Source organism: Rhynchophorus ferrugineus, unplaced genomic scaffold (genome assembly GCF_030347505.1).
Source record: "Rhynchophorus ferrugineus isolate W39M unplaced genomic scaffold, kcgeb_rfMv2 rfM3, whole genome shotgun sequence".
Lineage (NCBI taxonomy): Eukaryota > Metazoa > Arthropoda > Insecta > Coleoptera > Curculionidae > Rhynchophorus > Rhynchophorus ferrugineus.
Window position 1 is genome coordinate 73,362,631 of NW_027472582.1, and position 23,717 is coordinate 73,386,347.

A 23,717-nucleotide genomic window follows, 5' to 3' on the forward strand; every position below is an offset into this window, starting at 1 on the left:
ATAGTAAATTCTGTACAATCCTTAGTTTTTAAGATATATTATAAAAAGTGTATTTTCAAAAAAATTATGCATTTCGGTTTTTGTTAGATATCATTGAAACTGTCAATTCTAAAGCAATTTAACATAGATTTTCGTTTCTTACAACTCAAAATACATATATTTTGGGAGTTTTATCTTAATCCGAGAGGTTGAAAAATATTGCACTTTTTCTATCTAAATGGTCGGAAAACTTGCGATTTTTTGCCATTTTGAATATTTTTGTTCCCATTTCTGTTCGGATAGTCTCAGGTTAATATAAATCACAAAATTTATTAAGAATTTTACGCCGAATCGAATGGTGGTATAGTAAATTCTGTACAAGGCTTAGATTTTAAGATATATTATAAAAAGTGTATTTTCAAAAAAATTATGGATTTCGGTTTTTGTTAGATACCATTGAAACTGTCAATTCTAAAGCAATTTAACATAGATTTTCGTTTCTTACAACTCAAAATACATATATTTTGGGAGTTTTATCTTAATCCGAGAGGTTGAAAAATATTGCAATTTTTCTATCTAAATGGTCGGAAAATTTGCGATTTTTTGCCATTTTCAATATTTTTGTTCCCATTTCTGTTCGGATAATCTCAGGTTAATATAAATCACAAAATTTATAAAGAATTTTACGCCGAATCGAATGGTGGTATAGTAAATTCCGTACAATGCTTAGTTTTTAAGATATATTATAAAAAGTGTATTTTCAAAAAAATTATGGATTTCGGTTTTTGTTAGATATCATTGAAACTGTCAATTCTAAAGCAATTTAACATAGACTTTCGTTTCTTACAACTCAAAATACATATATTTTGGGAGTTTTATCTTAATCCGAGAGGTTGAAAAATATAGCACTTTTTCTATCTAAATGGTCGGAAAATTTGCGATTTTCTGACATTTTCAATATTTTTGTTCCCATTTCTGTTCGGATAATCTCAGGTTAATATAAATCACAAAATTTATTAAGAATTTTACGCCGAATCGAATGGTGGTAGAGTAAATTCTGTACAATCCTTAGTTTTTAAGATATATTATAAAAAGTGTATATTCAAAAAAAATTATGGATTTCGGTTTCTGTTAGATATCATTGAAACTATCAATTCTAAAGCAATTTAACATAGATTTTCGTTTCTTGCAACTCAAAATACATATATTTTGGGAGTTTTATCTTAATCCGAGAGGTCGAAAAATATTGCACTTTTTCTATCTAAATGGTCGGAAAATTTGCGATTTCTTGCCATTTTCAATATTTTTGTTCCCATTTCTGTTCGGATAGTCTCAGGTTAATATAAATCACAAAATTTATTAAGAATTTTACGCCGAATCGAATGGTGGTATAGTAAATTCTGTACAATCCTTAGTTTTTAAGATATATTATAAAAAGTGTATTTTCAAAAAAATTATGGATTTCGGTTTTTGTTAGATATCATTGAAACTGTCAATTCTAAAGCAATTTAACATAGATTTTCGTTTCTTACAACTCAAAATACATATATTTTGGGAGTTTTATCTTAATCCGAGAGGTTGAAAAATATTGCACTTTTTCTATCTAAATGGTCGGAAAATTTGCGATTTTCTGCCATTTTCAATATTTTGGTTCCCATTTCTGTTCGGATAATCTCAGGTTAATATAAATCACAAAACTTATAAAGAATTTTACGCCGAATCGAATGGTGGTATAGTAAAATCCGTACAATGCTTAGTTTTTAAGATATATTACAAAAAGTGTATTTTCAAAAAAATTATGGATTTCGGTTTTTGTTAGATATCATTGAAACTGTCAATTCTAAAGCAATTTAACATAGATTTTCGTTTCATACAACTCAAAATACATATATTTTGGGAGTTTTATCTTAATCCGAGAGGTTGAAAAATATTGCACTTTTTCTATCTAAATGGTCGGAAAATTTGCGATTTTTTGCCATTTTCAATATTTTTGTTCCCATTTCTGTTCGGATAATCTCAGGTTAATATAGATCACAAAATCTATTAAGAATTTTACGCCGAATCGAATGGTGGTATAGTAAATTCCGTACAATGCTTAGTTTTTAAGATATATTATAAAAAGTGTATTTTCAAAAAAATTATGGATTTCGGTTTATGTTAGATATCATTGAAACTGTCAATTCTAAAGCAAATTAACATAGATTTTCGTTTCTTACAACTCAAAATACATATATTTTGGGAGTTTTATCTTAATCCGAGGGGTTGAAAAATATTGCACTTTTTCTATCTAAATGGTCGGAAAATTTGCGATTTTTTGCCATTTTCAATATTTTTGTTCCCATTTCTGTTCGGATAGTCTCAGGTTAATATAAATCACAAAATTTATTAAGAATTTTTCGCCGAATCGAATGGTGGTATAGTAAATTCTGTACAATCCTTAGTTTTTAAGATATATTATAAAAAGTGTATTTTCAAAAAAATTATGCATTTCGGTTTTTGTTAGATATCATTGAAACTGTCAATTCTAAAGCAATTTAACATAGATTTTCGTTTCTTACAACTCAAAATACATGTATTTTGGGAGTTTTATCTTAATCCGAGAGGTTGAAAAATATTGCACTTTTTCTATCTAAATGGTCGGAAAACTTGCGATTTTTTGCCATTTTCAATATTTTTGTTCCCATTTCTGTTCGGATAGTCTCAGGTTAATATAAATCACAAAATTTATTAAGAATTTTACGCCGAATCGAATGGTGGTATAGTAAATTCTGTACAAGGCTTAGATTTTAAGATATATTATAAAAAGTGTATTTTCAAAAAAATTATGGATTTCGGTTTTTGTTAGATACCATTGAAACTGTCAATTCTAAAGCAATTTAACATAGATTTTCGTTTCTTACAACTCAAAATACATATATTTTGGGAGTTTTATCTTAATCCGAGAGGTTGAAAAATATTGCACTTTTTCTATCTAAATGGTCGGAAAATTTGCGATTTTTTGCCATTTTCAATATTTTTGTTCCCATTTCTGTTCGGATAATCTCAGGTTAATATAAATCACAAAATCTATAAAGAATTTTACGCCGAATCGAATGGTGGTATAGTAAATTCCGTACAATGCTTAGTTTTTAAGATATATTATAAAAAGTGTATTTTCAAAAAAATTATGGATTTCGGTTTCTGTTAGATATCATTGAAACTGTCAATTCTAAAGCAATTTAACATAGATTTTCGTTTCTTACAACTCAAAATACATATATTTTGGGAGTTTTATCTTAATCCGAGAGGTTGAAAAATATTGCAATTTTTCTATCTAAATGGTCGGAAAATTTACGATTTTTTGCCATTTTCAATATTTTTGTTCCCATTTCTGTTCGGATAATCTCAGGTTAATATAAATCACAAAATTTATTAAGAATTTTACGCCGAATCGAATGGTGGTATAGTAAATTCTGTACAATCCTCAGTTTTTGAGATATATTATAAAAAGTGTATTTTCAAAAAAATTATGGATTTCGGTTTTTGTTAGATATCATTGAAACTGTCAATTCTAAAGCAATTTAACATAGATTTTCGTTTCTTACAACTCAAAATACATATATTTTGGGAGTTTTATCTTAATCCGAGAGGTTGAAAAATATTGCACTTTTTCTATCTAAATGGTCGGAAAATTTGCGATTTTCTGCCATTTTCAATATTTTGGTTCCCATTTCTGTTCGGATAATCTCAGGTTAATATAAATCACAAAACTTATAAAGAATTTTACGCCGAATCGAATGGTGGTATAGTAAATTCCGTACAATGCTTAGTTTTTAAGATATATTATAAAAAGTGTATTTTCAAAAAAATTATGGATTTCGGTTTTTGTTAGATATTATTGAAACTGTCAATTCTAAAGCAAATTAACATAGATTTTCGTTTCTTACAACTCAAAATACATATATTTTGGGAGTTTTATCTTAATTCGAGAGGTTGAAAAATATTGCACTTTTTCAATCTAAATGGTCGGAAAATTTGCGATTTTTTGCCATTTTCAATATTTTTGTTCCCATTTCTGTTCGGATAGTCTCAGGTTAATATAAATCACAAAATTTATTAAGAATTTTACGCCGAATCGAATGGTGCTATAGTAAATTCTGTACAATCCTTAGTTTTTAAGATATATTATAAAAAGTGTATTCTCAAAAAAATTATGCATTTCGGTTTTTGTTAGATATCATTGAAACTGTCAATTCTAAAGCAATTTAACATAGATTTTCGTTTCTTACAACTCAAAATACATATATTTTGGGAGTTTTATCTTAATCCGAGAGGTTGAAAAATATTGCACTTTTTCTATCTAAATGGTCGGAAAATTTGCGATTTTTTGCCATTTTCAATATTTTTGTTCCCATTTCTGTTCGGATAATCTCAGGTTAATATAAATCACAAAATTTATTAAGAATTTTACGCCGAATCGAATGGTGGTATAGTAAATTCTGTACAATCCTTAGTTTTTAAGATATATTATAAAAAGTGTATTTTCAAAAAAATTATGGATTTCGGTTTTTGTTAGATATCATTGAAACTATCAATTCTAAAGCAATTTAACATAGATTTTCGTTTCTTACAACTCAAAATACATATATTTTGGGAGTTTTATCTTAATCCGAGAGGTTGAAAAATATTGCACTTTTTCTATCTAAATGGTCGGAAAATTTACGATTTTTTGCCATTTTCAATATTTTTGTTCCCATTTCTGTTCGGATAGTCTCAGGTTAATATAAATCACAAAATTTATTAAGAATTTTACGCCGAATCGAATGGTGGTATAGTAAATTCTGTACAATCCTTAGTTTTTAAGATATATTATAAAAAGTGTATTTTCAAAAAAATTATGGATTTCGGTTTTTGTTAGATATCATTGAAACTGTCAATTCTAAAGCAATTTAACATAGATTTTCGTTTCTTACAACTCAAAATACATATATTTTGGGAGTTTTATCTTAATCCGAGAGGTTGAAAAATATTGCACTTTTTCTATCTAAATGGTCGGAAAATTTGCGATTTTTTGCCATTTTCAATATTTTTGTTCCCATTTCTGTTCGGATAGTCTCAGGTTAATATAAATCACAAAATTTATTAAGAATTTTTCGCCGAATCGAATGGTGGTATAGTAAATTCTGTACAATCCTTAGTTTTTAAGATATATTATAAAAAGTGTATTTTCAAAAAAATTATGCATTTCGGTTTTTGTTAGATATCATTGAAACTGTCAATTCTAAAGCAATTTAACATAGATTTTCGTTTCTTACAACTCAAAATACATATATTTTGGGAGTTTTATCTTAATCCGAGAGGTTGAAAAATATTGCACTTTTTCTATCTAAATGGTCGGAAAACTTGCGATTTTTTGCCATTTTCAATATTTTTGTTCCCATTTCTGTTCGGATAGTCTCAGGTTAATATAAATCACAAAATTTATTAAGAATTTTACGCCGAATCGAATGGTGGTATAGTAAATTCTGTACAAGGCTTAGATTTTAAGATATATTATAAAAAGTGTATTTTCAAAAAAATTATGGATTTCGGTTTTTGTTAGATACCATTGAAACTGTCAATTCTAAAGCAATTTAATATAGATTTTCGTTTCTTACAACTCAAAATACATATATTTTGGGAGTTTTATCTTAATCCGAGAGGTTGAAAAATATTGCACTTTTTCTATCTAAATGGTCGGAAAATTTGCGATTTTTTGCCATTTTCAATATTTTTGTTCCCATTTCTGTTCGGATAATCTCAGGTTAATATAAATCACAAAATTTATTAAGAATTTTACGCCGAATCGAATGGTGGTAAAGTAAATTCTGTACAATCCTTAGTTTTTAAGATATATTATAAAAAGTGTATATTCAAAAAAAATTATGGATTTCGGTTTCTGTTAGATATCATTGAAACTATCAATTCTAAAGCAATTTAACATAGATTTTCGTTTCTTGCAACTCAAAATACATATATTTTGGGAGTTTTATCTTAATCCGAGAGGTCGAAAAATATTGCACTTTTTCTATCTAAATGGTCGGAAAATTTGCGATTTTTTGCCATTTTCAATATTTTTGTTCCCATTTCTGTTCGGATAGTCTCAGGTTAATATAAATCACAAAATTTATTAAGAATTTTACGCCGAATCGAATGGTGGTATAGTAAATTCTGTACAATCCTTAGTTTTTAAGATATATTATAAAAAGTGTATTTTCAAAAAAATTATGGATTTCGGTTTTTGTTAGATATCATTGAAACTGTCAATTCTAAAGCAATTTAACATAGATTTTCGTTTCTTACAACTCAAAATACATATATTTTGGGAGTTTTATCTTAATCCGAGAGGTTGAAAAATATTGCACTTTTTCTATCTAAATGGTCGGAAAATTTGCGATTTTCTGCCATTTTCAATATTTTGGTTCCCATTTCTGTTCGGATAATCTCAGGTTAATATAAATCACAAAACTTATAAAGAATTTTACGCCGAATCGAATGGTGGTATAGTAAAATCCGTACAATGCTTAGTTTTTAAGATATATTACAAAAAGTGTATTTTCAAAAAAATTATGGATTTCGGTTTTTGTTAGATATCATTGAAACTGTCAATTCTAAAGCAATTTAACATAGATTTTCGTTTCTTGCAACTCAAAATACATATATTTGGGAGTTTTATCTTAATCCGAGAGGTCGAAAAATATTGCACTTTTTCTATCTAAATGGTCGGAAAATTTGCGATTTTTTGCCATTTTCAATATTTTTGTTCCCATTTCTGTTCGGATAGTCTCAGGTTAATATAAATCACAAAATTTATTAAGAATTTTACGCCGAATCGAATGGTGGTATAGTAAATTCTGTACAATCCTTAGTTTTTAAGATATATTATAAAAAGTGTATTTTCAAAAAAATTATGGATTTCGGTTTTTGTTAGATATCATTGAAACTGTCAATTCTAAAGCAATTTAACATAGATTTTCGTTTCTTACAACTCAAAATACATATATTTTGGGAGTTTTATCTTAATCCGAGAGGTTGAAAAATATTGCACTTTTTCTATCTAAATGGTCGGAAAATTTGCGATTTTCTGCCATTTTCAATATTTTGGTTCCCATTTCTGTTCGGATAATCTCAGGTTAATATAAATCACAAAACTTATAAAGAATTTTACGCCGAATCGAATGGTGGTATAGTAAAATCCGTACAATGCTTAGTTTTTAAGATATATTACAAAAAGTGTATTTTCAAAAAAATTATGGATTTCGGTTTTTGTTAGATATCATTGAAACTGTCAATTCTAAAGCAATTTAACATAGATTTTCGTTTCATACAACTCAAAATACATATATTTTGGGAGTTTTATCTTAATCCGAGAGGTTGAAAAATATTGCACTTTTTCTATCTAAATGGTTGGAAAATTTGCGATTTTTTGCCATTTTCAATATTTTTGTTCCCATTTCTGTTCGGATAATCTCAGGTTAATATAGATCACAAAATCTATAAAGAATTTTACGCCGAATCGAATGGTGGTATAGTAAATTCCGTACAATGCTTAGTTTTTAAGATATATTATAAAAAGTGTATTTTCAAAAAAATTATGGATTTCGGTTTATGTTAGATATCATTGAAACTGTCAATTCTAAAGCAAATTAACCTAGATTTTCGTTTCTTACAACTCAAAATACATATATTTTGGGAGTTTTATCTTAATTCGAGAGGTTGAAAAATATTGCACTTTTTCTATCTAAATGGTCGGAAAATTTGCGATTTTTTGCCATTTTCAATATTTTTGTTCCCATTTCTGTTCGGATAGTCTCAGGTTAATATAAATCACAAAATTTATTAAGAATTTTACGCCGAATCGAATGGTGGTATAGTAAATTCTGTACAATCCTTAGTTTTTAAGATATATTATAAAAAGTGTATTCTCAAAAAAATTATGCATTTCGGTTTTTGTTAGATATCATTGAAACTGTCAATTCTAAAGCAATTTAACATAGATTTTCGTTTCTTACAACTCAAAATACATATATTTTGGGAGCTTTATCTTAATCCGAGAGGTTGAAAAATATTGCACTTTTTCTATCTAAATGGTCGGAAAATTTGCGATTTTTTGCCATTTTCAATATTTTTGTTCCCATTTCTGTTCGGATAATCTCAGGTTAATATAAATCACAAAATTTATTAAGAATTTTAAGCCGAATCGAATGGTGGTATAGTAAATTCTGTACAATCCTTAGTTTTTAAGATATATTATAAAAAGTGTATTTTCAAAAAAATTATAGATTTCGGTTTTTGTTAGATATCATTGAAACTATCAATTCTAAAGCAAATTAACATAGATTTTCGTTTCTTACAACTCAAAATACATATATTTTGGGAGTTTTATCTTAATCCGAGAGGTTGAAAAATATTGCACTTTTTCTATCTAAATGGTCGGAAAATTTGCGATTTTTTGCCATTTTCAATATTTTTGTTCCCATTTCTGTTCGGATAGTCTCAGGTTAATATAAATCACAAAATTTATTAAGAATTTTACGCCGAATCGAATGGTGGTATAGTAAATTCTGTACAATCCTTAGTTTTTAAGATATATTATAAAAAGTGTATTTTCAAAAAAATTATGGATTTCGGTTTTTGTTAGATATCATTGAAACTGTCAATTCTAAAGCAATTTAACATAGATTTTCGTTTCTTACAACTCAAAATACATATATTTTGGGAGTTTTATCTTAATCCGAGAGGTTGAAAAATATTGCACTTTTTCTATCTAAATGGTCGGAAAATTTGCGATTTTTTGCCATTTTCAATATTTTTGTTCCCATTTCTGTTCGGATAGTCTCAGGTTAATATAAATCACAAAATTTATTAAGAATTTTTCGCCGAATCGAATGGTGGTATAGTAAATTCTGTACAATCCTTAGTTTTTAAGATATATTATAAAAAGTGTATTTTCAAAAAAATTATGCATTTCGGTTTTTGTTAGATACCATTGAAACTGTCAATTCTAAAGCAATTTAACATAGATTTTCGTTTCTTACAACTCAAAATACATATATTTTGGGAGTTTTATCTTAATCCGAGAGGTTGAAAAATATTGCACTTTTTCTATCTAAATGGTCGGAAAATTTGCGATTTTTTGCCATTTTCAATATTTTTGTTCCCATTTCTGTTCGGATAATCTCAGGTTAATATAAATCACAAAATTTATTAAGAATTTTACGCCGAATCGAATGGTGGTATAGTAAATTCCGTACAATGCTTAGTTTTTAAGATATATTATAAAAAGTGTATTTTCAAAAAAATTATGGATTTCGGTTTTTGTTAGATATCATTGAAACTGTCAATTCTAAAGCAATTTAACATAGGCTTTCGTTTCTTACAACTCAAAATACATATATTTTGGGAGTTTTATCTTAATCCGAGAGGTTGAAAAATATGGCACTTTTTCTATCTAAATGGTCGGAAAATTTGCGATTTTCTGCCATTTTCAATATTTTTGTTCCCATTTCTGTTCGGATAATCTCAGGTTAATATAAATCACAAAATTTATTAAGAATTTTACGCCGAATCGAATGGTGGTCTAGTAAATTCTGTACAATCCTTAGTTTTTAAGATATATTATAAAAAGTGTATATTCAAAAAGAATTATGGATTTCGGTTTCTGTTAGATATCATTGAAACTGTCAATTCTAAAGCAATTTAACATAGATTTTCGTTTCTTGCAACTCAAAATACATATATTTTGGGAGTTTTATCTTAATCCGAGAGGTCGAAAAATATTGCACTTTTTCTATCTAAATGGTCGGAAAATTTGCGATTTTTTGCCATTTTCAATATTTTTGTTCCCATTTCTGTTCGGATAATTTCAGGTTAATATAAATCACAAAATTTATTAAGAATTTTACGCCGAATCGAATGGTGGTATAGTAAATTTCGTACAATGCTTAGATTTTAAGATATATTATAAAAAGTGTATTTTCAAAAAAATTATGGATTTCGGTTTTTGTTAGATATCATTGAAACTGTCAATTCTAAAGCAATTTAACATAGATTTTCGTTTCTTGCAACTCAAAATACATATATTTTGTGAGTTTTATCTTAATCCGAGAGGTTGAAAAATATTGCACTTTTTCTATCTAAATGGTCGGAAAATTTGCGATTTTCTGCCATTTTCAATATTTTTGTTCCCATTTCTGTTCGGATAATCTCAGGTTAATATAAATCACAAAATCTATAAAGAATTTTACGCCGAATCGAATGGTGGTATAGTAAATTCCGTACAATGCTTAGATTTTAAGATATATTATAAAAAGTGTATTTTCAAAAATATTATGGATTTCGGTTTTTGTTAGATATCATTGAAACTGTCAATTCTAAAGCAATTTAACATATATTTTCGTTTCTTACAACTCAAAATACATATATTTTGAGAGTTTTATCTTAATGCGAGAAGTTGAAAAATATTGCACTTTTTCTATCTAAATGGTCGGAAAATTTGCGATTTTTTGCCATTTTCAATATTTTTGTTACCATTTCTCTTCGGATAATCTCAGGTTAATATAAATAACAAAACTTATAAAGAATTTTACGCCGAATAGAATGGTGGTACAGAAAATTCTCTACAATGCTTAGTTTTTAAGATATATTATAAAATGCGTATTTTCAAAAAAATTATGGATTTCGGTTTTTGTTAGGTATCATTAAAACCGTCAATTCTAAAGCAATTTAACATGGATTTTCGTTTCTTACAACCCAAAATACATATATTTTGAAAGTTTTATCTTAATCTGAGACGTTGAAAAATATGGCACTTTTTCTATCTAAATGGTCGGAAAATTTGCGATTTTTTGCCATTTTCAATATTTTTGTTCCCATTTCTGTTCGGATAATCTCAGGTTAATATAAATCACAAAACTTATAAAGAATTTTACGCCGAATCGAATGGCGGTACAGAAAATCCTGTACAATGCTTAGTTTTTAAGATTTATTATAAAAAGTGTATTTTCAAAAAAAAAATGGATTTCGGGTTTTGTTAGATATCATTGAAGCCGTCAATTCTAAAGCAATTTAACATGGATTTTCGTTTCTTACCACCAAAAATACATATATTCTGAGAGTTTTATCTTAATCCGAGAGGTTGAAAAATATTGCACTTTTTCTATCTAAATGGTCGAAAAATTTGCGATTTTTTGCCATTTTCAATATTTTTCTTCCCATTTCTTTCCGAATAATCTCAGGTTAATATAAATCACAAAATTTATAAAGAATTTTACGCCGAATCGAATGGTGCTATAGCAAATTCTGTACAATCCTTAGTTATTAAGATATATTAAAAAAAGTATATTTTCAAAAAAATTATGGATTTCGGTTTTTGTTAGATATCATTGAAACTGTCAATTCTAAAGCAATTTAACATAGATTTTCGTTTCTTACAACCCAAAATACATACAGTTTGAGAGTTTTATCTTAATCCGAGAGGTTGAAAAATATTGCACTTTTTCTGTCTAAATGGTCGGAAAATTTGCAATTTTTTTGCCATTTTCAATATTTTTGTTCCCATTTCTGTTCGGATAATCTCAGGTTAATATAAATCACAAAATTTATAAAGAATTTTACGCCGAATCGAATGGTGGTATTGTAGATTCTGTACAATTCTTTGTTTTTAAGATATATTATAAAAAGTGTATTTTCAAAAAATTTACGGTTTTCTTTTTTTGTTAGATATCATTAATATCGTCAATTTTAAAGCAATTTAACATGGATTTTCATTTCTTACAACCCAAAATACACATATTTTGAGAGTTTTATCTTAATCCTAGAGGTTGTAAAATATCGCACTTTTTCTATCTAAATGGTCGGAAAATTTGTGATTTTTTGCCATTTTCAATATTTTTGTTCCCATTTCTGTTCGGATATTCTCAGGTTAATATAAATTACCAGGTTTATAAAGATTTTTGCGCCGTATCGAAGAGTGGTATTGTGAATTGGATACAATTTTTAATATTTAAGTTATATTATAAAAGGTGTATTTTCAATAATTATCATTCTATTTTAATATAAAACGTTTTTTTTTTAATTTAAATATCTATGTTTTATTATTAGATAATGTGCATTCAGTATAGCCAAAAAATGTGAAGCGGTGGATTTAAAGATATTACTCGATAAAACCATCAATCGTCGTCGACTACAGTTTATGCATTTGTGTCGAACACTTCCTGAAAATTGGCCGAAATACGAGCAAACACAAAACAATGTTATTTTTCAGCATGACAACGCTCGACCACATGTTGCAAAACTTGTTAAAACATACTTTGAAATACAAAAATGGGAATTGCTAATACAACCGCCGTATGCACCAGACCTTGCTCCTTCTGATTGTTGATCTGTCTAAACAGCGCTGCATTTCTTATTAATATACCAAAAAATAGCTTGTTTCGTGGATAGCCCCAAAGATACTTCGATCTTTTTTGAGTGGAAACTATAAATTGCATGAAAGTTGTGAACAAGTAGCGGCTATCAATGGACAATACTTATTAAATAAAATATGTTATTCCGATTTTTACTATAAAGCTTCAAAATAAAAAAAAACCTTTAAAACTAATTTATTGGTTCATTAATTATCACAGTTATCAGAAACCGAACACCAGTATATATTAGAATTCATTTTTCATTCAGAAATTGCAATTCATTCATTTTTATATTCATATATTATTATATTCATTTATTACTTATAATAAATTTTTATTATTACTTACTCCCTTTTATCTTATTTTAATAGTTTTCCTCCAATAAATGCAAACAGGCAATGAAAAGTTTATATTACTTATAATGTGTTTTTTCTTCTGTTTAACATTTTCTCAGAGAAAATCGCAATTTCCGTGTAATGGATAAGAGGGTCAGCATAACGTTAAGTAGGTTAGGAACATTTAGATCTTTACCCATCTCTTCGTGACTACAGCAGATTTCTCTTTCTTTACTCTCAAGTATTTTCTTCATCATACCACAAATAATGACGTCGAGTATTTAATATATCGAAAAACAAATTTAAACGAAACTATGATCTCTTAACATAAAGCCATTTGTATGTGAGTACAGTTTAACTGTGTAATTGTGCTGTATTTTTTTTAGAAATATATGTGCAATAGAGGATATTGTATTATATATTTGGCTTTTATTATATTTTACATTTCAATTTTGCAATTTTAGGCGTTATATAACAACAATTTTAAATGACCTGTTGACGTAAACTGTGAATAATTATTTCTTGTAATGGTTAACGTATAGCAATACTATCCTAGAGAGGAAATCATAATAGATGGACCGATTACATCAGGAATAGTCATAGAGAGACAATTCATAGAGAAAATTTCAAATAAAAAAATTGAATCATATATCTGAAACAAAGTTTAGCTAAATATATAAAATTCAATAAAATATATACGTAAATAAATAAAACCTTAGATTTTACTAAAAACATTACAAACATGTTTTTTAAAATTGTACTTAATTTTTAAAAAGTTACGCTTTCTAAATGAAGAGAGGGTATGACGATTAAAGAGATTATGGCGAAGAAAAAAAGAAAAACCTTATGTACATTTGATTCATGTCGATACAAGAGCCAATTTCTGGTATGTAGAAGAGAAGAAGAACAACTGGACGCAGTAGTTTATATCGAGGCTGTTCAAAAATGGTATAAAAGACGTTACGTTTGTTTACCAGATTATTGTGCAGACTTATTCAATTAAATCATTGAGTAAAATTAAGTTCTCACCATTTAGAAATAGAATAGTTTTAAGTTCAAATAAATTTATATGTAGTACGTAATAGTTCTGTTCTCGCAATTTAAATGTATTTTTATAATCGTTATTTATAATGTTAATTAGGTTAGTAAGATAAATTTAAACTGTTATGGGTTGTTAAATATATGATGAAACCTCGATACAAGTAAAGTTTTTGGAGGTGTCCTTACAAATTCAAGGGGTATTAAATTCTGACTATGTGCAGGCTAAATGATATTTTTATTAAAATTAAGCTGTCTGGCGAACATTTTCCAAATCAACTATAGACTAATTTAATTTACGAAACAAAAGAGTTACATTAAGTTGCGTGGTGTTTATACATTGAACTTTTATTACTGATGTTATCTATATGTCAGACCGGGGACTTCTCCGTCGACATGATATATAACAAAAATTTATGACAATATGCTCGGATGCTACATTTTAGAACCTTTTTCGAATATATTACCACTATTCTCTACTATATGTACACATTATCTTACGGCTAAATTTTCAAGGTTTTTGACGCTCAGCTGTAACAAAATATCTTAATTAGATACATATGACATATTTGCATGTAATCAACTGTTTTTTTTTCTCTCGTCTAGGCCATCGATAAATATTAATAAACCATTAAATTTTGCAATTGGTGTATAAAATTTTAAATTATAATAAATATTTGTCCATCTTCCAAAGTCCTTCTTTGTCCAATGTTATCGTAGGAAATTAGAGGGAGCATATTGTAACATATTGTTTCTATTATATAGTTGCTATAAACATTTAAGAGATTTTAAAAATATCTAAAAATTAAGAACAATTAAATTTAAATATACATTTACATTTACATACATTTTGTGTTTAAACATTTATTTTTCTCGATTATTTGGCAAATAATTTGAAATTATTTAATCGAATTTCGTTCAAGATTCATGAAAATGTTGTAAAAAGTCAACAGCAAACTATGTGTATTAATAATCTAGATATATATTTATGAATAGATATAAAACTTATAAAACAAATAGTAGACAAACATTTAATTATTTGTTCCTAAACCTTACAGAGTCGACTATGAAGAATTATATAGAGGGGATAGACAAAATAACATGAATACCTGACATATAGACAATATTTACTTATTAATAATATTTTGAGTCACCATTTGTTTTTGAAACAGCTTTAATTTCTAAAGAAATAATGCTTTCTTGTAGGGAGACGCGCGCCAATTGCTTCGATGATGATGGAGATGCAAGATCTTTATTTTCTCCTAATTTTTTCTCATAATTGTCGTGCTGGTCAGGAAAGACTTGGTGATATACTTATGTCTCCCCATCCAAAACCCCGAAACCTTCTTGGCTGCGTGTATGGGTGCATTCTCATCTTGGAGTATGCTAGAGTTTAGCAACAACATGCTGCCATATATTCATTTGCAGTCCAAAAATGCCGATGAAGAAACTAGCCGAGTACCATAATATTCGCAAAACATATCTCCCCTATTCTTGACAGTAGAAAGCGGAGAGTAGAAAAACGGATCTATATGATATAATAATAATTAATACTAATACATTATCATTCTATTAATTACATTTTAAAATCATTCTGAACCTACAAGTGCAAGAAAGTTTTGGAATAGTTATATATAGGAATAATTTTTGATAACTAAGACTTGTAGAAATTAAGTTAGATTTGAACTATGCTTGTAAAGTAGTCAGAGACATGATATCCTCTTAATGGTATATTTTCAGATTGGTACGTTTCAAGTCCATTTATTTATACAACGGTAACATCAACATATGTAAGCAGCTGTTGAACATTCACCAAGCAACCACTACATTTTCTATTGTTCATAAAAATCTTTCTCTTAACCCATATCTTAAAATAACATCAGCTATTACCAACTGATGAAATCGTTTTATTTATAAAAATATATAAAGAATATTGGGTTAGTAAGTGGTGTTTTGTAAGAACTATTGGTAATATGATAATAAATAAATATTAGATGCAAATATCAAGGTAAGACAATTAAAAGGAGAAAAATGCATTCTATTAGAAATTTATTTCAAATATTATTTGTCATTAACGTGTTAGATATCTATTTTTAACTTGATACTTTTAACCACAATGATTTATAGGTTAGAGTTGTTTTATAATATTTACATTGAACTATTTTCCTCATCGCCCATGAGGTAGAGTTTTAGGCGCGTTATTTTATGTAGTAGTATAACTCTGGAGGCCTAATCTGCAACTGCAATTGCAATTGTATATCCAAGTAATGTATTTTACGGTCACTAGATAGCGTATTTACCTTTTTGCGTTTAGTTCTTGTTTCCTTGTCAAGTCATTTTGATATCAATGTATTTTTTATTTCTTCTGCTGCTACCTGTGTACACCATTTGTCATAAAATTAATCACTGAATACTCCTTAATGCATTTGCCATATCTGAAAAACAGTTAGTATTTTTCTCTCCTCGCACATTTTGGCCTAGCACTAATGTATATTCTGAACAATTACACACATATTTAGAGGAACTAAATCTTTTACACTCTTAGAATACAATTTCCTACAATTATCGTATATTAATTATATACAAAGCTTTAGTTGTTTCCACTCCATCACCCTGTCTTGGAAATTATCGGTATTGAATCATAATTCTATATCCAGAAAGATTTACTGGAGTGAGTAACTAGGCTGTTCATTTCCAATTTATAGAACGTTCCACCATTTCCCAATTTCTTCTTCAATGTATGTCATCGAGGTTATCCAAACCGAAGGTGCTATTGACTTTTCCTGTTTCCAGCATGAATTACAATGTATCTACAATGAATTATCAATAAATATAATGACTAATAGAACCTAATCAATTGTTATTCCAACGTTTACCTTTTTCCATCAACTTTAGTTGTCTTAACACCAGTTTTATTATCATCTTGTGATGAGTGAGCGTTTGATATATTGGTTCTATTCTGGAATATCCATGTCTCATCTAAATACACAAATTGAAATAAGTTTTTTGATTTTATTTTATGCTTTTAAAAATTGTATTCTTTTACATTCAATGTCTGCAAGTTCGTTAGACTTCTTCGGTACTTTTCAGACTGACAGTTTCCTCTGAAATAATTGTATCAAATTATGTTTATATTGAAAAAATTACTCACTGTTTTGCTACATTTCACATATTTGATCTCTGATGCTAAAATTACACTGATCTTGATCCGTCATCCGCTTCGTATGAGGACAGTTTCCTTTCGGTGAATCCAAGATTAAGTTTTTAATTTTTTGAGATGTTTCAGTGTTTAAAATATTTTCAATGAAAACCGCAGCAAATTAGTATTTAACAGTAAAAGTGCTTACCTCTCTCTAACGAATATTATAGCAAGAGGGGGCCTCCATTATCTAGTTGATTAAAGAGGCAATCTCTTCTGTCTGGCATCGGCACTTTTAATCAGAGTAATAATACGTTTGCCGATTTATAACCTCTTATCACTATTGTTATGAAAAATGTTGCATACGTTTGACAACCGGACTACTTTAACAGGCTGGTTCTCTTTTTAAGTAGAACTGAATAACAAGGAAAATCCTTTCCGATTCTAACACGAATTTACAAATGGCGACAGGTGATACATTAAACATTCTGATGACGTATGTCGACAGCAACTTTGGATAGACCATATGTTAAAATGATGTGAAATCCAAATCCAAAGTGTGAAATAATGAATACACAGTGTAAGATAACGTTGATAATTTATTACTGATATTATGTCTTACAATAGGCCCTTACAAAATCGATGTAAGCTGCTACGTTAGTGTAGACACCGGGAAAATTAGGATCTCCACATCGCAGACCGAACGAGACTAGACCGTATAAAGTATTGTCAATCACCAGGGGACCTCCAGAGTCACCCTAAAATTTAAGAATATTTTATAATTTTGCACACATTTAATTAATTTTATATTTTTGCAAGTTGCCGTTCGACGTCATCGATGACGTGCATTGGCTGTTCGACTTGATGCTTCTTTATGGATCTAATGGGACAATTTAAACAAAGGTGGTTCATTGTGAGTCCAACAAAAAATAAATCGTAAACAATCAATAAAATTGGCGATTACAATACGATTCATGTATTTTTTTATTAGTATTTCAAAGTCTCATTATAGCCAATAAAGCAATTACTTTAGTACATTATTTGTATCAATAAATTAAATGAATTTGTTTAAAGATCGTCTGTAATGATCATTTCTAATGATTATGATTACATTTCTAATCACTCTTCTGGTCTTTGAAATATCTTTTTAGTAGTAATATATTATTAGTATTCTCCTGAAATTTTTGTTTAACATGAAAAAAATTAGGCTGTAAGTAACCAATGAGAAATGGACAATTAGTAAAAAGAAAAACAATTTAATAAATTAAATATATAAATTTCAGTTTTGTATTCTCATTAACTTGTAGAAAAGAAAAGGAAAGAAATGGCGTTCAAATCTAGGAAAATATATTGATTAATTGGAAAAAAATTACAATTATCAATATATAATAAATTGCTATTATAGAAGGAAATATTAAAACATATAAACATACCAAATACAATTATGGAGTTGAAGAGTAAGTAAGAAATGTTAAGTAGGTGAAAAGTAATATAAATACGGTACAAGTTTTACAGAGCAAAGTCCTCAAAAGTATTATACCGACTGTATTTGAGGAAATCAAGATAATTTCCAGAAGACATGAATGAAGAGAAGAATGACCAGAATAGTACACAAGCTCACAAGAATCAAACCATTTGAGATTGTGTAGTATAGTGTAGCGAGTTAGGTATATTTAATAGAAAACCAATAAACCAGAGACTAAGATAGGGTTCTCCTAATGACTACTAACAATGTAATAAATTCAAAAAAGTCCCTTTTGTTATTTCTTTGTCTACATATTGTTTTTTGCTAGTTTTCTATTTTTTACAAAATTTCAATATTAATATTACTGCACTAATGTTAATTAATTTAAATTAGATTAGAATGGATTAAAACTGACTTCAGTCTTTTCTATTGACGTGCTCTTAATACATTCTTTATTTAAGAATACTTACACCAAATTATATATTCATTTTATTATGTTAAACTGATTAATACAACGGACAAAATAATGTATTGAGGCATTGCGAAGTAAGCAGGATTTTGTTGAAAATAGACTATAATTTACCATAAATTTTTGTTGGTTGTATTAAAAAAGTACATGGCTATTGGGCGACTATAAGTCGAATTATTGGAGTACAAGTTGTAGTGAGCAAAGAAAAAGTTAATACTAAGTTGTGTTTTGAGTGGCTAGACTCATTTAATTATAATTAATGACACTAAACTATTTCAGTTCAACAGATATCAACTTAAATATGTATTTTACTGTTGCGATTGTCGCGGGTTCGAATACTGCCGGGGCATAGATGAACTTTATGTTTGTGATTGTAACTGTCCTTATAGGTAACCGTGAAAAATCCGATAAGGAATAACCATCCCAGTCACATAAGTAACCTGGTTGGCTAAGACCGGATATCTTCTGGGATGGTCACTAAGTTGGTTACTGGTTAGTCGGTAGGTTTAATGCCGAGGACCGTGGTTCGAAAAAACTGTTTATTACCTGACATGCATCTCTTCCTCCTGTGGAATAACCAGCACAAAACATCGATTCCTTCAGCACTAAACCTAACCGGTGATAACTTCGTCTACAGTCATTAAAATCCTCTATGGTAACTTCAGCAGATCTCAATGAAGTTGAGGGTACAGAGTCATCGTAAATATACCCATAGCCTGATATAATTCCCTTCATACCGGGTACGATCATCTTGTCATTTTCGGGTAGTTTGACGGGTTGTATAGTTGAGCTTAAACTAGATAAAATTAGCAACATTAATAATTTTGTTTTAGTTGATTTTAGTTGATTTTGTTTAGCTAATGTTTGTTTTGTTTTTGTAATAGTTTAGTGTTTCAATAAGAGTGGGTAGATTTTATTATCAATATTATTGAACAAGCTGTTTGAGAGGCATTAACGATATTATATTTTATTCGAAAAGTTCATATATATTAATATACTTTTTTGTTAAATCATTTTTTAATCAAAAAATACTGCAAATTTCTAGTACAGTAGATACTTTGTGGGAGGTACTGACATAAGGTCAACTCTGAAAGGTATTTGAAAGGGAAAACCAGCTATATACAAATAAACTGAAAGACTTTTTTTTTAATTGTTGTTTTGGTTGGAATTAAGTCCAAATTAGTTAATAGTGTTTGAGACTTTACCGTAGACTTTGAACATTGTATATAATTAATTAAGAATCTAATATAAAGCTGATAACGTGTCTAATTTCTTCTTAATTTCTCGATTAAGTTACTGATATTAGGAATAACGATACTTACTTTAGAGCATTTTCCAGTTCCAATACCGCTATATCGAAAGCGTGATTGTGAACGGTATGTTCAGGATGCAGAACTGCGGTTTGTACTTTAACAACGGTACCTCCGGATCTCCAGGTACTGCTGCCAGCTCTGATGTTATACTGGCCTGGTAGTTTAAAGCAATGTGCAGCAGTGAGGGCATATTTGGGGCTAATAAGGACTGCCCCACATAACGGTATGTTGTGTTGTTTGTAGTCGAAGCTGAAATATAACACGTTTGCTGTTCGATAAAATATGGCGGCAGTTCTATTCGATTATTAACCATGAAAAAATATCTCAAAGCCTAGTGTGTGTAATAATTTGGTTTGTGTCTTGGGTTCCGGAAAAAGTTAACACCAATTTTTTGAGATACAATAGTCACAATTTTGTTCAGAGTTTATTCTGTAAAGCAATACGTTGTAATTGTTAATAAAGAAAAATCATCAATAAAAGTCCGACTTTTCTATACTGAACATTGATATCTGACTCAACAACTACACAAAAAATAGGTGATTTTAATCACTGATAAGAGAGAAAGTGGTTAAATCAACACACGTGAAAATCGCTGATAATTAAAGAGATTAAAGGATTACAGACATGCCTCATGAAGTACTTTTTTTATATTTGTTTCGAATTTATCATTAGTAAAAGCAGGTGTAGCAAAAGTCCCGCTACCATTTCGATTGCGCGCCATCTTGGTTATGTGACGTTTAACTTAGTTTCGCTTCAACCATTATGTTGTGTGAACGTCAAAATTGATTATGGAGATGAGTTGAGTACAGTAATCAATAAAAAAAAGGACAAACTCTCTACATTACTGTAGAGTGTAGTTTAAGGACATATAAACATTTATTTTGCCTAAACTTACCTTAAACTTAATTGATAAGGATAATCATTAATATCGACAGCTTTCCCTCCCACAATTCGATTTACACCAGCCAAATGCACTAGAACATCGATACATCATTATTACAGTTAGAGATAAAAAGCGAACCACTATACCCTTTTGACATTGAATGAGTAACAAATACGTATATACCGATAAAACTGAACTGAACTTATGAGACATTCTATTGGGTAATATTGTAAAATGGTATTTACTAGCTTGGCAATTAACTGATATACATGCAGGTACAACTAACTGCTATCACCACATTTTTACTTTAACCAACACGAAATGGGAATGAGTACTGAGGAAGGTTACTTGTTAATATATATTTTGTTGTTATTATTTGCAGTATTGGGTGTTATTAGGTGATTTCATGCTGAATGAAATATAAATTAGCTTTGTTCAGCTTTCAGGCAGTTTTGTGAATAGTTTTCTGTACATTTTTTCGTCCTCTTCCAATATATAAGAAGCGGCCTTCCTCAGACAGTAATGATAAAACAATAACAAACTAGCAATTAATGTCTGGTCATTATGACAAAGGAGCTTTTCACTCTTGCATTTTCTTCATTTGAAGTTACTTTAACTTAAACAATAAGGCATCTGCTTTCCACCAATTCATCCAGATTTTTTTCTCTTCAGACAGCTTCGGGTGTAGTGTTGACATTGACTAGAAAGAGGCATATGATGCTATGCAGAAGAAATATGATGAACCGACTTCTTAATAATATTTTTAGAAAATAATTAAGATATGCAAATATCTTTTACAGCATTACCAAGTAGTGGAGGTATGTATAGCGTCTATTTTCTTAGGGTAGGTTTCTTCTTAGGTTTAGGGTAGTTATATGACCCGGTGGTCACATTATATAAACGTTATTTAAAGATATTATAAAATATTAAGAAAATACAAATAGATGAGAGGGATGTTAGTAGTGTTACCTGAAGACGAGAATTGGGAAGTCGACGGTGGCACGTCTGAACTGAATGATGGTCAGCGACTGAAAGAATCGAAAGTACTCCTCAATAATATCCCAGATAAACGTCTTGGATTTTTTTGCCAGATATTCGTTATCGCTTACAAGTCGCTGCTGCTGACATCCTGCACGTATTCAATATATGGGAAAATATTTTCTGAGTATTTTGTAGGTCGCTATTCTAAAATGTAAAATTCAACATGCCCCAAGGTCGCTACAGTTCATGACAAAAATAACCTGGAAAAAAATGGAAACCACAGCATTTTATTTGCCATCCATCATCAATTAATAGATGGCACTCAAGGATATTATCTATTTCTCGACGAAAAAGCGCGCCAAAAGGAATATAATAACCTCTGAAATATTACTTTACACATGGTGTGTAGAAGGAAATCGTTTTGTGAATATATATTATTGATATAAAACTTCGTCGATATCGCCCGCTCCTCGAGTCATTATATTTTTTGGGTCAACACTAGCGATCTTTTAATTAATGTTGAGGTCAAATTAAGTTAAATTATTAACTGAATTTTATAGGAGATAATAGACAATAAAACAAGTTAGTAATAATAATAAGAACTTCCCTTTCCATTACAATACGCCAGAAAACCGTCTTGATTGCAGTGGTGCAGTGGTCAGTGAGACAGGACGGTCCACATGCTGTTGCGATAATCGCGGGTTCGAATCCTGCTGGGGCATCGTCATAAATTATTGTTTGTGATTGTTTAATGTTTGTGATGGTCGTGACGCCAGTAACCAGGCTGGGAATGACCGGATGTATTCTGGGATTTTTTTTAAAGTTCGTTACTCGTCAGTCGGTGAGCTTAATGCCGAGGACCTTGGTTCCTTAGTTCGTCTAGTCCAGCTAAAACCGCGTTGGCAAAAAGGAGACTTTAAAACAACAACGCAACTTTATCAAATCATTTTTATCAGACATTTTTTAACTAATGATTTATCAATTGCTAAATATTCTAATTTAGTTGATTTTTTCAGTGGTATTTCGTCAGTGGCATTAAAATTATACAAACTGGTCAACTGCTATATGATGGTAGATATGTTTCTATAAATGTTTAGTGAAAATAAAATTTCAATCAATTAATATCGAATCAAATGTGGAATCTAAATATTCAACTAAATATTTTTAGATTTTCTGATGTTATTTGTTATATTTTACCGTCAAACATTGTTAACATACAATGTCTGTTACGCAATGCGGAATATTTCACATTGACGCAATTTATGGCAGGTCATATAGTAGTCGTATATCACCATTAGTTCAAAATATGATATTACAAGATGCATCATTAGAATTTTAAAGTGCTCTGAAGAGTACAGAACAGTTGCCACATGTCTTGTTAAAGGTCATACGATAAATTGTTTAAAAACTGATTTACACGTATGTTTTGTAACTAAATTTGGCTTGAAAGCTCTAACTAAAAAAAATCATTTTGTCTACATTTAACTAGCTCCGTGAATTACAAGGGCTCTGTCAAGTATTTCGTAAGAAACAGTTTCTTAGATTTCTGTTACGTAATGTTTTATTACATTGTTGGAATAACATTGAAGAAAATATAGGCATGGAACTGACGACTTGACGTCATATAATTTGCTTAACTTATTATGGCTTTAATAAAAACCTATACGTAAGGACGGTGAATTAATTTTGA

The 23,717-nt window shown here is 29.0% G+C and overlaps 1 protein-coding gene across 1 annotated transcript; it reads right to left on the minus strand.

The window, feature by feature from the left end:
- Positions 1–17,502: 17,502 nt before the first annotated feature.
- Positions 17,503–21,365, minus strand: LOC143194152 (trypsin-1-like). The gene is made up of 5 exons (XM_076400736.1): positions 21,193–21,365; positions 21,059–21,137; positions 20,173–20,412; positions 19,397–19,646; positions 17,503–17,674 (listed from the first exon to the last, which is right to left on the minus strand). Exons 1-5 carry the CDS (start codon positions 21,257–21,259, stop codon positions 17,528–17,530), a joined length of 783 nt encoding a protein of 260 aa, XP_076256851.1. The 5' UTR covers positions 21,260–21,365; the 3' UTR covers positions 17,503–17,527.
- Between the last annotated feature and the right edge of the window lie 2,352 nt (positions 21,366–23,717).

What these genes read in the sequence shown, in the direction of transcription:
- LOC143194152 (XM_076400736.1), bottom strand. Translation starts at nt 21,259, where the DNA reads ATGTCTCATAAGTTCAGTTCAGTTTTATCGGTATATACGTATTTGTTA. An exon ending in CCTTATCAATTAAGTTTAAG is followed by an intron (nt 20,413 to 21,058) that starts GTAAGTTTAGGC and finishes GTTATATTTCAG; the next exon opens with CTTCGACTACAAACAACACA. An exon ending in GAACTGGAAAATGCTCTAAA is followed by an intron (nt 19,647 to 20,172) that starts GTAAGTATCGTT and finishes AATTTTATCTAG; the next exon opens with TTTAAGCTCAACTATACAAC.